The sequence below is a fragment of the Oryzias melastigma genome, linkage group LG14, assembly GCF_002922805.2.
Source record: "Oryzias melastigma strain HK-1 linkage group LG14, ASM292280v2, whole genome shotgun sequence".
NCBI lineage: Eukaryota > Metazoa > Chordata > Actinopteri > Beloniformes > Adrianichthyidae > Oryzias > Oryzias melastigma.
In genome coordinates, this window is record NC_050525.1 from 28,000,876 (window position 1) to 28,015,805 (window position 14,930).

The following is a 14,930-nucleotide window of genomic DNA, read 5'->3' on the forward strand; positions in this document are numbered from 1 at the left end:
TATATATATATATATATATATATATATATATATATATATATATATATATATATATATAGATAGAAGATAGAAACTATTTTATGTTTTGGTAACAAGGGGGAATGAACAAGTTTATGTATTTTTAGTAGCGGCAAAAGTACATTTTTGGATTTCTTTAGCAACTGAGGTTTTTTGCGAGCCACTCCCACATTACTAATATCTTTCTTTCTTTCATATGTTATTTTGTTTTGTTCAGCTTGAGCCAAGCATTCATGATTAAAAATGTCACAATATTCTGATAGAAAATATGTAAGCAATAGAGGAACGCCACTTTTGAGAGCTCGCCACGTTAACGTTGTGAAAAAGATCTACAACTTTAAAATACTGAGTAGCTTTCCAATGACGCTCCAGGAGTTTGGAGGATCAAAATCTTAAGGAGGACTTTCAATTTGAAGGAGGAACTAAACATTTACTGTATATATGAACTTATGAACTGGACTGAGAGACCCCTCCCCCTGGCGTTCCAAACAGGAAGTACCTACTGGCTACAGAAATCCCATAGACTTCCATAGAGAAATAAACTGCTATAACTCAGTCATTCTAACCATTCTTGCCCCAATACATTTTTTTTGTTTATCCTCTTCTTTTTCATGACACTTTTTCTTTATCGCAAGTTAATCAAGTTACTAATTGACCAATCAGATGGCTCTGTAAAAGCATGTGGTGCGTGCTGACCCCTCCTTAAACGTTAGATTGACAGCTTCTCCCGACCCCCTTTTCACTGATGTGGACTTCAAATAACCTCACCCATGACTCAATAACGACTAAATTCATTTCTCTGGAGCTGGAGGTAAGGCGTTTTCTATGGGTGATGTCGCCCCCGTACGTCTCTTCTTACAGTCTACAAGACTAAAGAGAATTAAAAAAAAAAAAGTTCAAGATGGCAGCCTCTTCCTGAGGTCAAAGGTCAACGAAATGTTGGTTGTGGTTGCAGACTTAACCTGATGGTGTGTGTGTGAAATTTAACAAATACAATAGTCTTAATTTGTCATTGCACACTTGTACAATGAAATTAAAAAACAAACTCCTTTCCTAGGTGCAGAAAGCAATAACGGTAAAATATAAGGAAAAGTATTAAAGTATAAAACAAAGTGCTAGATTTAAATGATCTTCCTGTTCGCTCAAACATTATTGATTGTTTCGCTTATTGTGTGAAAATGTGAAAACTGACAAATTTCAAACAAAATGGCGGCCTAGTCATTGTTCCTGTGGCCATCCCATCATAAATTCAAAACTTCTTTTGGAAATTCTCGGCTCGTCTTTTAGCTTCATTAGAAGATTTTATACAATATTTTTCTGAACCTCATAAGAGATCATTTTTATAGTTTCTCTCACTATTTTCTTAGGGGATTGTTCACTATGCCCAAAACTTATTTTTTTATTTGAAATGAGATGCATGCAAGCTTTGGTAAGTTTTTGAGTTTATGCATAGGGTCAAATTTTTGCTTAACGGTGCAGTAAAATTAGTAGAACTGCAAAAACAATCTTGTCGGCAGGACGTAAATATGGAACAATAAACCAAAACCAAACAACTCCAGACCCCAATCATGTATTGGAGGAAAAACTTCAGCACCGGACAAACTTAATGAAAAAACTATTGATTGTTTTTCCACAAAATGTCAAATTCTTGAAGTTTTACATCACATCAGACATTTACACACAAACGTTGTGGCTTTTTATTTGCACGATTGCATTGAGATGACCCCAAAGTGACTGTTTAAGGCACATTCTGAACGTCATAGTCAGAAACTTTGCAGTTTGATTAAATATGGCTCTAAATACTATCTGTATTCTGGCTGAGGATAACATGGAGTTGGTCTCTGGCGATTCATGGACGGAGGCGCCCACCCATGTTGGAGTTAGAGCCCCTCTTTGGGGCATTTGTGTGGATGCTTTAACGAGGACAGGCCTCTTAACATTACACCTTTTTCTTTGTTGGCTCCTGATTTTAACTCCCTCTGATGCTATTCCACACGATTTTTATTTCATGATCTCCTGGACTCTGAAATGTTTGTCAATAATACGGAAAGAGTATTTTCTTTAGAGTAAAAAATATCAATTAAAGAAGTGAGTTCCGATCAAACAACAGTTGGAAAAGTTCCTTTTTACAGAAGTCTGACAACATTCTGATGAGAATGCAAACAAACACTCATCCTGGAAAGCTTTACTCTCTGAACCTGCACTCAAATGGAGTCTTGTTGTAGGAATTAGTTTCAGATGGGGATGATGAACTCACCACGAGCCTGTAGCTCAATTTGCACTGGAGTGCTTCGTTTCACGGAGAACATTTCCGCTCGTACCTGAGGCAGAGCGTCTAATTGGACCAAAACAGGCAACTACCCGTAAAATCCTGGATAACAGAGAGGAGGCTGGAGGACTAATGTGGAAGACTGCGGAGCGTCATGCACTCCGGCTAATGAGTCCTGTGGTAATCATGTACCAAAATAAGAGATCTAAAATACATCCTGAATGATTTCTGGCTCTGCTCCCTTCGCCTGGGGGTTTAGATGAAAAGAGGAAGCGCGGAGGTTTCAGACGCCTCCAGTCAGGCAAACATTTACATGTAAGGAATCATTCTGGCTCGTTGTTTCCTTGACCTTCACAGTAAAAATATGATTCCATTCTCTGAGGAAACTGTGGCATATGATTCAAAAGACTCAACAGTGTGCAGTCAAAGGTTTATTTTTAGTTTCAGGAGGTTCTGGATTATGGAAATGAGGGTAACTGCTGAGACCCCCTGTGTGGATCCTAATCAAAACGGTATTCTTTCCCAAACTCCCGTCTTTAAGAGAGCTGGCTGCAGGCTTTAAGATATAGTGAGTGAGGCGAACGGCTAATTACATCCAGACAAACTAAAAATGATGTTGGAATGAGAACAGAAGTGAAGGTGATGCACATCCATCAGTTTTCTAATGAAGTGAGACTAATACAGAAAAAGTGATCCTAAACACAAGATAAATTCAGATTTTCTCCATTCAAAGTTAAGATGGACCAACACATTCATGGTTTCAAGTCCAGAGGAGTCCAAAGATTTTCCAAGGAGGATATTTGTTAACTATGGTCTTTAAATGCAATTATTAACTTTTTTTTCTTTTAGAAATAAACTATTAGACTAATTTACATTTATTTTCAGATAAAAAAATCAGCTTCTATCAAAACGTTCTCTGATTTTACATATGAAGGTCATTTTAAAGGTATTTTTAAAAAAGATCAAATGCAGCTAAAGTTCATTTAACACAATTATGCCAAAAAAAGCGGAATACGTATTTAACCTCAAAACAAACAACATTAAGATATCACAGAGTGTAATAACAGTAATAGTAAAGTGAAAATACTGAATTTCTCCATGAAAAAAAGCATTTTGGGCAAACTCTGGTACATTTGATGCTTTTTCATGTAATGTTCTTGTCAAATAAACTCATAAATACATTTGTTTCAACATAAATTCAAAGATTCAAGGATTTATATTGTCAAACCAGCGGACTAATGACTGTCACTCGCATGAGATCAGAACTCGGGTCTCGGTTCATGTGAGAGAAGAAACAGGTACAATATGACTCAATTTATAATACTTTGTACACAACAATATTCTACTAATACTTACAGAAAGATAAGTTAATAAATTGTTTTAGGGCTAAAATAAATACCATATAACTGTATGTAAAAATACCCAAAACACCCAACGTTATTTGGCACAAGAATGTGGTTGTGTTCAAATTGTTCAAAAGCAATGCATTGTGGTCTATATCCACTAATCTAGTGAGGATTGGTGCACTCTAGAGCCTTGTTTCTGGTCCGGTTTGATCCGGTATTTTGAGTGTTTCCATTGTAAAATGGACCCGTTAAACATTCCTGACCCGTACCTCGTGATGGTCATAATTCACTTATTGCTCATAGTACATTATATCCGGTGTATATCTCGAGCTGTCAGAACCTATAACTCCAAATCCAGCGCCCAAAATGTCCCGGAAGTCTCAGAGGGCTCAAATGTGGAGACAAAATTTCACAAAACAACTACTGAGACTTTAACTTAGAAAGTACGGGACGGTACCGTAACGCTCAGTGGAAATGAGGCTCTAGAGTGCACCGATCCTCACCAGATTAGTGAATATAGACCACAATGCATTGCTTTGAATGCTTTATATTTGACAAAAAAGTATTTGAATACACTTTTTATAAATTAAGCAAGTTTCCTCATAAGAACACAGTGGATTCAAACACAATCTTTCTAAAATATTCACATTTATTTTTTATTTTTTTATTTTTGGTAAATCTTTGACATGTTTTTGCTGTTTAGAATGTCGTTAACATGTATCTGAATCGCGTTAAAATCCAGGCTTATGAATAGTCCCACGCTATTGGGGTAAGGACGCAGTGAGGGAATGTCACTCGTTTTTGAAAGACTCATCGAGTTTCAGGACGCAGATTTTCTTGCCATGACAGCAGCCATGAAGCAGGTCAAACAGAAATAGATGCAACTTTTGTGCTTTTGAAATGAACACAAAAAAAAGTTTAAAAAAGTTTTTTCCTCTCCACATGGACACATAAACATGTTTCTTTAAAAAATTCCAATACAAGTTTTCAAAATGGCCGCTCCTTTTGCTCTGCTAGTGACATTAATTAAAAGCTGCTTTTGGCTGTGAAATCTTCAGGTTAAACATGATGCTTTCTTTTCAAATCCAAGTATTTTAGGATCCTGCATCAGTGCTGGCAGCCACGCTCTTTTAAAGGGGTTTTGGGCCAGATTCAATTTGACCACGGGGCACATTTGTCCCGTGGGCCACACTTGGGACATGCTTGATCTAGTCTAACAGTTAAAAGACATAACTGTACAGAAAAGCTAAAGGACTGTCAGAAATACAAATGTAGACTCAGAAGGAAAAGGACTAAGAATTTAAAAATGACAAAGTATCAAAAATCTAATCAATCTGATTATTTTAGCTTGCTCAGTTCTCTTCTGTTAGTTTCTTGGTCCAACCACTTCAGTCCACCTTTAATAAACAAGTCCAGTTCAAAAACCTTAAAGCTAAAGCTTTGTTAAAAATCTGATTACTCGACTAAAACGACCTCAAACTCGACAGACAGACGTTTTCCTACAAGCTGACAGTGGACCCCGAGGCTGATGGAGCAACCTCTGAAACTGCAGATCTTCAGCAACAATAAGATCCTGACTTCCTGTCACGCTCTTCTAATGCTGCGATGTTCCTGCCTGAGTTCTTAAGGCTTAAAGAAAAATGAAACATATCATTGAATGTTTGTGATGTGAATATATTTCTTTCAGTTAAACTGTTCCTGCTGTGGCTTTGTTTTATCTCTCCTGGAGATGTGGTGGAGCAGCCTCACCTTCGGTCGGGCAGGATGGGAACCCTCCAGCCTTTGATGAAGCTCAGGTTGGAGTCGGACAGCTCCACCTGCAGGGGGAGCTTGGGGACCCACACGGTGAGCTCCAGCGGCGCGCTCAGGTGCTCGTAGCTGAAGATGACCCTGGCGTTCATGGAGCCGCGCGTCTCCTTCCCGTTCACAAACACGTAGTCGCAGTTCATGGAGACCTGGAGAGAGATCATGGTGACGAGTCAGAGCCAGAAGATCAGAGATCTGAGCTTTAGGGTGGAGCTCCAGTGTAAATGTTCTCTGATTTACTGTAATTTTCTGTTTGTTAACACGACCAACGTAATTCCAGTAGATTCTGAAGGAGAAAAGCTGCTCATCGAGGACCGTACAGGACCACTCCTTACCGGACCGCTAAGTGGATACGACGATTTAAGGTACCAGGTTTGGGTTTTGGTACTGGAGACGTCCCGAGGGTTATTGATCCTTTGATTTTACGATCAGCCAGCATGTAAAAAAACAACGAGTTTGGGACACCCAAGACGTCCGTTTTTGATGCGGAGAGGGCCTTAAAGGGTAACCAAACACTAAATCAACTTTTTTGGGTGTTGAGCTCTATGAATGAGGCTTTAAAAATGCTGTCTGTTGGTCCTTTACACATATTTTGACAATTTAAATTCAGCTTGTATAATTTTAAAAATGTTCTAAAACAATCAGCGTGCTGCCCCCTGCAAGTTGAAACGAGGTATTACAGTGGAATTTCGTGATTGGTCAAACTGTTTGAGTGAGCCTCCAACTTCCCTGTTTGGTCACCCTTTAACCAAATGTCAAAAGTGACAAGTAGGGGATGGGAATGTGTTGTTTAAGCAGGTTTAAGACCACTAGCCTTCGCATTAATCCTAGATTCTAGTTGTAGTTCTAGTTCTAGTTCTTCTAGGACCAAGAAGAACCAAACTCCTTTGGAAAAGCACCAACAGACTCAGCTGGACCTCCACAAGACTCTGAAGTATCTGCAGACCTCAAACCACCCAGAAAGAATCAGCTGATTTGTCAGCCTCGAAACAAAATCTGAGTGAATCAGCTGTTGTTTTGGGTCAGAATCCGAACCCGCAGGCTCTCCATCCTCGGTGGCAGAAATCCTGAAAACAAGTGCTGTAAACAAAACGCTCTCTGGCTGTGGGGGCTCCTCTCTAATCTCATTTGCATCCTTTATGCAGTCAAATTAGTGTTTCCAAGTAACTCTGTGTTTGTTAGGCATGTTGAGAGCTAATTAGGCATTCCAACCACATCCAGACCGCACCGGCTCGGCGGCACAATCCCATAATGATCAATGAACAAGCGCACGTAATATGGCAAGAAAAGCTTTTAGGCAAACACGTCTTCCTGCTGACATTTCACATGAACTTTGCTCGTAAGACCTTTGTCTCATAAATAAACATATTCACCTTTCCCAGTAGTTCACTAATATAATGTGATTTAATTTGTGACACGGAGAAAGAAGTCAATATATGGACTCTTCTAAAATTAACTTGAATCCATTCTTTAACTTTCCCATCAACTGGAAAATCTCCAGCTCCATCTGAATTATCATAAATACTTGTCCCCCTGCGCACTAAATTATTAAGTGCAATGGATCTGGAGGGCTTTGCTTTTGGGCTCCCATTGAAGATTTATCTGGTGTTGGGAGGTGGCTGGCATTGTAATCAGAGGATCTAATCTCCTGCAAATGGAGGTCGGGCGGGCCGGTCTTCTCAGGGCTGGGGATTCATCATAACCAGGAGGAGGTCTGGGTAATATAATTCCCCACATGCAGACAGGCCAGATTGAGGGGGGGGGGACTGCAAACACTCTCCCTTTGGTTGAAGTAAATACAGTTCTGCAGGGATTGACTGCACAGGTTGGAAAATCCCGCTTTTGTGAGCATTTTTCTCTGTTTGCTGATGCCTTATCGTGTCTTTATGATCTGAGTTGGAAAGAGGGAAGTCAGCACAACGACCCCGGCCACCTCTGATTGATCACAGCGGGGACTGCGGCGTGTGGAGTTCATAACACGCACCTCGCCGAACTCCCGTGGACTCCACACAAACACGGGAACCTGCTGCAGTTGCAGCGCCGCTTCATCTCCTGCAGCTGATAAACTTGGCTGACTAATTACAAGTCAAAAGCTGTTAGAGGCTCGGGGTATCAGTGGTCCTGTGGGGGCTCCGCGAGGAGGGCTTTCACACACTGAGCCACCGCACGCCGTCACTCTGCCGCTAATGCGCTGTGGCACCCTCCGTGGTGCCAGCAGATTGCCTGGGCGGAGACAGATCGTCAGGACAAGCGCCGCCCGGGTTCGGTCTCCCGGCGCTGCGAGAACAGACTGCTGAGGTTGACAAAGGTGAACAAACCCAGGGGCCTTTTCCGCATTTATTCCGTAACATTAACAGGGATGATTTTCTCAGTAAAAAGCGGCAGTTTCTGTCCTTTTTGTGCGTTGTGCCTCGGGCACTACTTTATTGCATTGTTGCCACAAAATCCCCTTTGTGAGCGGCAGCTAAATCTATCGTTCATGCATCAAATGTTAATTGTGAACCTTGATTTCATGCATAAAGAACAGAGAAGCTCCCATCACATCCGCTTAGGAACAAACCGGCTTTTTTCATCCCACTCTTCCAGCCCACTCACAACTTTTCAGACAACAATCCTGCTAAAGCCCTACAAAAAGTACAAAAAGTGTTTCCTCTGCTTCCAGAGACCTTTACAGCCTATAGAAACGTAAATGAAGAAATGTATTCATGAAATTCAAAGAAAAATCAACAGGCCTTTGAAACAGACTGGAAAGAAAATCTCATTTCAACTTTGATATTTTCCCATGCAGCGTTTGGTTGAGTGCTGCTGGGGGACGGTCCCTGTGGATCCTGCAGCTTCGGCGGCTGCTCTTGACGTGCAGCAGGAAAGGTTGCCATGGCCACATCTCATGGAAGCAAAAGCTACGGAATAACCTTAAAGCGCAGCGCACGGAAAACAAACGGATTCAGATCCAGGGTCTCGCTCTTCAGTGTGAGAGTAATGAGGTACTTTGTTCTTATTTATGCATCTGTTTGAAAGGACTGGAAGCTTCAGGAGCAAATTCAGAGCTTTCTTTTTGTCTTTTTTTTTTAGAAAACAAACCTCCTTTCTCTTCAAAGCTGCATGACCCGTGCGAGCTATAGGTTCCAACAGTGCCGTCCTTGTTAGTGCACTTCACAGCCTCCTGTTTGCAACCGCTCCTTTTCTTAACCTCTGCAAGGTCTTTTGCTCTGAACTCACAAAGCATCTGTCCAGCTACCTGCGTTCATTTACCTCTTCCCGCCTTCTGTGGCTCCACTAAAAAAACACTTTTCATTTTCTCCCTTTGTGCAGAATTTTGATGTAATCCAATAACCTTGATCCTCTCTGCTGCTGCTTTTCCCTCCTGTTAGTGCAGGTAAGGCTCCAGCAATGATTTTGCATGCAAATAACTAATTATTACAAGAGTGTGGTCGTCAATGTATGGTTAGAAATGGAGGAAATGGAGAAAAAACGAGGTCATGAATGTACAACAGGGAGAATAAATAAGTTTCTGCTCCAGCGTGCATGATCGGACCATGGCGTGTATGTGCAGGCCACGCTATACACTGCCACGCCAAGGCCACACGCCGTGCATGCGCAGGCCGAACCAAGGCCATACAAGGGCCACGCCAAGGCAACGCTGTGTATGCGCAGACCACTCTGTGTATGCACAGACAACGCTGTGTATGCGCAGGCCAGGCCAAGCCCAAGCCAGGCCCACGCCAAGGTCACGGGCCACATGCACAGGCCACGCTGTGTATGCGCAGGCTCCGCATAGGCCACGCCACACGTGTGCCGGACACGCCAAGGCCACACCGCGCATGCACAGATCACGCCATGCATGCACAGGCCACGCCGTGCTCTCTCACACACAAACACGGCGTGTTTCAGCGTCAAACCCTCATCGTTTTCAAACAATTGTCTCAGAGTTTATTATCAGGTGGAAATTTGTCCTGGAAAGAATTACCGCCACAGTTTGTTGGACAGAAAGTCCATTTGGGTGTAATGCATGCGCTGAATCCTCACTGATGATGCCGGGACTCAGACCTGAATGAAGGAGTTCATTTAGCTCTGCTGGCTAAATGAGCCCGCTCCCGTTTGACTGTTGATAGCAAGATTGATGATGATGATGATGATGATAGGAGGGAAAATCATCTGCAGCTCTGGGAAGATGGGAATTTAGACCCTTCTGTTTGAATGTATTAAAAAAAAGTCTTGTCACTTTCTACAGATATTTGATGTTTTGTGGGATCCATTACAGCTGCAGAGCTAACTTTTATGGAGTTTATTTTGGACTAAATCTGAGACTTGCGTCACTAAAATCAGTAGTTCTGAAGACTAAATCGAGCATTATGTGCTTGATTGATGAGTCACATGACATAAGTCAGGAGAAGAAGAAGATTTATATCAAAAAGTCGTCTGATTTACCAAAACAAAATGACCAACATTTTGCATTTAAAAAAAGCATTAATTCTAGGTACACTTGTATATAGTTAAGGATTTTGAAGGATAAGAGACAGGGTTTTATCAACCAGTTGGACCAAGCAGGTGCTGAAGATCCAAGGCGTTCTCATATTGGCGTTTGGTTAAGGACTCCTCTGCACCACTTTTTGACGTCTCACTCCTGATTAGTGAGAGTGGTTGCCATAGAAACGACGATTGTCCAATTCAGACTGCTCAATGACGATTTCTGGTTTCAACATCCATACGTTAAAAAAATGATGGCAGGATTGACTTCATTTGAAGTAAGTAATCCATTTTCTATGGGTGACATCACACTCACTCGCTCCAGTTCTCATAAACAGTCAATGCCAAATGTATGATCTCACTGGAAACATCTTCTGAACCTGCAGGACAATGTGCATCCAAATATAATATCAAACCACCAAGATATCGACTGCAATAACTCTTCACGATGAGTAACATCACTTATTTGTTCTTCTTTATTCCACTTTAAGTCTTGGAGTCCTAATTAATCTGCATGGTCAGATTCCTTCAGGATGTTTTTAAAGCGCTGCAGGAATGTGTAAGCTCCCATTTTCCTTACATCTTCTGTGTTTCTCCCAGAAGCTAAATTTGGATTTGCACTAAAGGTAAATGTGTCACACAGACATGGAAGTGAAGCATGCAGGAACGAGCCTTCAGCGAGGTACAGTATGCATGCAGGATGTCTACAATCATGAGACGTGATGTGCAGACGCGGGGCCTTTTCTGCGGCTTCAGATGCCTCCCATGAGTCATGGCGCTCCAGAGGCCGATGATCATCGGGGGGAGGGGGCGCCGTGCTGTCCACGCCGGCTGGCAAATACCCTCTACCTCCTAACGCACTTTTGTCGCCCTTACGACTACATGACACACAGACTCGACCGAGCGGACGGCCGTCCTGTCTGCTGAGCTCTTCTGGGACCGCAGAGCTCGCTTATTTCTGAGGAAGACACAGATAACATTTGACAATAAAGAAAAATGACAGGCTCACACCTATTTTTACTCCTGGAGCCTGTAGGCTGGCAAATATCCAAATAAAAAGACGGGCCCAAAATACGTCAAATTATTGTTACTTTTTTAATTCCAGAAGAAGAAGCAGCTTTTCTCCTGCTATTATTCTCACAAAAACATGCAGGTATTTCCATCAGTGAAAACGAAAATCCATACAAGTCTGTGAAATCAACTGACAACTTTTAGCAAATACAAATTTATTGAAAGTGAAAAAATTGATGTCTTTTTCTTTCTTGTTTCCAAATTATTCAATCCAAGAGTTTCTATAAAAGGTTTGGAGCGTGTCTTCTTCATGTTTCAACTCCCTGCAAGATTCATGGAGGAATAGTCATTCTGGGATGTCTTCAGGTGTTTGAGCGTTGGATCATTTCTCTGCTGGTCCGAGACACAGCTTTCTGACGACTGGCAGCACTTTTGGCTCCAGAGTGACAGAAAATCTCAAGATTTGATTTCATATGCACAGATTAAAGACAGTGATTAGATCAAAGGCATGGATCTGTTCCAAGAAGGATGAAAGTTTGGTCATTACTGATGAGACTCTGAAGCAGGTGGAGGTCTTTAACACTAGAATCCCTGGAACTTTCAGCTTCTGCTGCAATGCCCCCCTCCCCTTCTCAAAGTAGTGTTGTGGTGATCACCTTAAACCATCAACAATGACTTCCTGATTTCGCAATGCAGATTGTAAGGTTTAAATTTGCAGGTGAAAGAAGTATTTTTAACACAGACAAACACAATAAATGACAAACTGGTGACATGGGGGAGGAGGGGGGGTGATACATTTTTGATGCTTTTAAACCATGAAGATTGTGTTTACTTTTAAATTTTATTTTTACCTCAAAACTGTTCAATGCAGGTGAAAGAAATATTTTTAACACAGACAAATGCCTTTAAACCATCAACAATGACTTCCTGATTTCGCAATGCAGAATGTCATGTTTAAATTTAAGTTTGACATGCATTCCAGATTCCGCCACTAGACGGTCAAGTGGTTATGGCTGCGGACTCACATTCAGAAGGTCATGGGTTCGAATCCCGCTCAGGAATAGTCCACATGAAATATTTGTTTTTACTTTTAAATTTTATTTTTACCTCAAAACTGTTCAATGCAGGTGAAAGAAATATTTTTAACACAGACAAATGCCTTTAAACCTTCAAGAATGACTTCCTGATTAAGCAATGCAGAATGTCATGTTTAAATTTAAGTTTGACATGCATTCCAGATTCCGCCACTAGACGGTCAAGTGGTTATGGCTGCGGACTCACATTCAGAAGGTCATGGGTTCGAATCCCGCTCAGGAATAGTCCACATGAAATATTTGTTTTTACTTTTAAATTTTATTTTTACCTCAAAACTGTTCAATGCAGGTGAAAGAAATATTTTTAACACAGACAAATGCCTTTAAACCATCAACAATGACTTCCTGATTTCGCAATGCAGAATGTCATGTTTAAATTTAAGTTTGACATGCATTCCAGATTCCGCCACTAGACGGTCAAGTGGTTATGGCTGCGGACTCACATTCAGAAGGTCATGGGTTCGAATCCCGCTCAGGAATAGTCCACATGAAATATTTGTTTTTACTTTTAAATTTTATTTTTACCTCAAAACTGTTCAATGCAGGTGAAAGAAATATTTTTAACACAGACAAATGCCTTTAAACCATCAACAATGACTTCCTGATTTCGCAATGCAGAATGTCATGTTTAAATTTAAGTTTGACATGCATTCCAGATTCCGCCACTAGACGGTCAAGTGGTTATGGCTGCGGACTCACATTCAGAAGGTCATGGGTTCGAATCCCGCTCAGGAATAGTCCACATGAAATATTTGTTTTTACTTTTAAATTTTATTTTTACCTCAAAACTGTTCAATGCAGGTGAAAGAAATATTTTTAACACAGACAAATGCCTTTAAACCATCAACAATGACTTCCTGATTTCGCAATGCAGAATGTCATGTTTAAATTTAAGTTTGACATGCATTCCAGATTCCGCCACTAGACGGTCAAGTGGTTATGGCTGCGGACTCACATTCAGAAGGTCATGGGTTCGAATCCCGCTCAGGAATAGTCCACATGAAATATTTGTTTTTACTTTTAAATTTTATTTTTACCTCAAAACTGTTCAATGCAGGTGAAAGAAATATTTTGAACACAGACAAATGCCTTTAAACCATCAACAATGACTTCCTGATTTCGCAATGCAGAATGTCATGTTTAAATTTAAGTTTGACATGCATTCCAGATTCCGCCACTAGACGGTCAAGTGGTTATGGCTGCGGACTCACATTCAGAAGGTCATGGGTTCGAATCCCGCTCAGGAATAGTCCACATGAAATATTTGTTTTTACTTTTAAATTTTATTTTTACCTCAAAACTGTTCAATGCAGGTGAAAGAAATATTTTTAACACAGACAAATGCCTTTAAACCATCAACAATGACTTCCTGATTTCGCAATGCAGAATGTCATGTTTAAATTTAAGTTTGACATGCATTCCAGATTCCGCCACTAGACGGTCAAGTGGTTATGGCTGCGGACTCACATTCAGAAGGTCATGGGTTCGAATCCCGCTCAGGAATAGTCCACATGAAATATTTGTTTTTACTTTTAAATTTTATTTTTACCTCAAAACTGTTCAATGCAGGTGAAAGAAATATTTTTAACACAGACAAATGCCTTTAAACCATCAACAATGACTTCCTGATTTCGCAATGCAGAATGTCATGTTTAAATTTAAGTTTGACATGCATTCCAGATTCCGCCACTAGACGGTCAAGTGGTTATGGCTGCGGACTCACATTCAGAAGGTCATGGGTTCGAATCCCGCTCAGGAATAGTCCACATGAAATATTTGTTTTTACTTTTAAATTTTATTTTTACTTCAAAACTGTTCAATGCAGGTGAAAGAAATATTTTCAACACATTTTGGTCAATGCTCCCAACCTTAGTGGAAACAGTGTGGAGCGGGCTCTTCCTCTTCCAACATTTTTGTGCACCAGAGCACAAAGCAAGGTCCATAAAGATGGAGGACAGAGTCCTGAACTGAACGCCATAGAACACCTTTGAGATGAATTAGAGCAGAGACTGAGAGCCAGACCTTCTCCACCAACATCAGTGTGACCTGACCAATGAGCTTTTGGAAGAATGATCCAGAGTTCTTATAAATACTCTCCTCAACCTTGTGGACAGCCTTCCCAGAAGAGTTGAAGCTGCAATAGCAGCAAAAGGTGGAGCAACATCATATTGAACTCTGGGTTAGGAATGAGATGGAACTTTAGTTCAAATGTGAGTCAAAGCAGGAAAGCCAATACTTGTCCACATGCATCAGGTAACTACAACCCCCACACAACCTGTTAGTTCAAATACACATTAGGTACTTACATGCTGCATTAACATATACATGGGCAAGTTAATGGCTCATCAGTGACCCAACATGACACAACAATGGGCTCTCGGACTAAAGCGGGGGGGACTCTTCCCTGCGCAAATTTGCGCAGGCTTAGGACTTCTAGTGTTAACTCTCTGGGATCGAAGGTCAACTCAAAGGAAGTTTGTGATTGGGATGTGAAAGCGAACTTTAAGGCAGCATGGAAGATGCCTTGTGCTTTGTTTCAGGAAGTGGTAGTGGAGGACCCAAACACAGGAGACCGGGCTCGCAGTCACAGACCCATTCACCCATTCACACACACATTCACACATGGGTGGTGGCTCCGCTGCTAAACACTGGCGCCAACCTCCCACCAGGGGTTAAATGTCTTGCCCAAGGACACTTCGAAACATGGCGGGAACATGGCGGGAATCGAACCCACAATTTTCCAATAAGGAGTCGACCGCCCTACCTTTGCACCACGGCCGCCCCTACTAGTCCAAAGTGAGCGTTTCTGCCCAAAACTTTCATCTTTTTCCTTGACCTGTTTAGCCCGCAGGTTCTCAGAACTCATCAGACTACTTGTGGGCGAAGGCGGGATACATTCTGGACAGATCGGCGGCTTTC

General features: G+C 41.4%; 1 protein-coding gene and 1 long non-coding RNA gene across 4 annotated transcripts in view; one reads left to right on the top strand and one right to left on the bottom strand.

Annotated features, from left to right (window-relative positions):
- tmem132e (transmembrane protein 132E) overlaps nt 1–14,930 on the bottom strand; it is a 509,296-nt gene that overhangs the window by 42,929 nt on the left and 451,437 nt on the right. For all 3 annotated transcript variants that reach the window (XM_024263983.2, XM_024263988.2, XM_024263973.2), the window contains exon 6: nt 5,383–5,588. In XM_024263983.2, the coding sequence (XP_024119751.1) occupies nt 5,383–5,588 (206 nt within the window). The remainder of the gene's footprint in view (nt 1–5,382; nt 5,589–14,930) is intronic.
- LOC112141380 lies at nt 8,189–11,120 on the top strand. Its single transcript, XR_004949051.1, has 3 exons — nt 8,189–8,815; nt 10,398–10,465; nt 10,550–11,120. It is a non-coding gene; the product is annotated as an uncharacterized LOC112141380 (long non-coding RNA).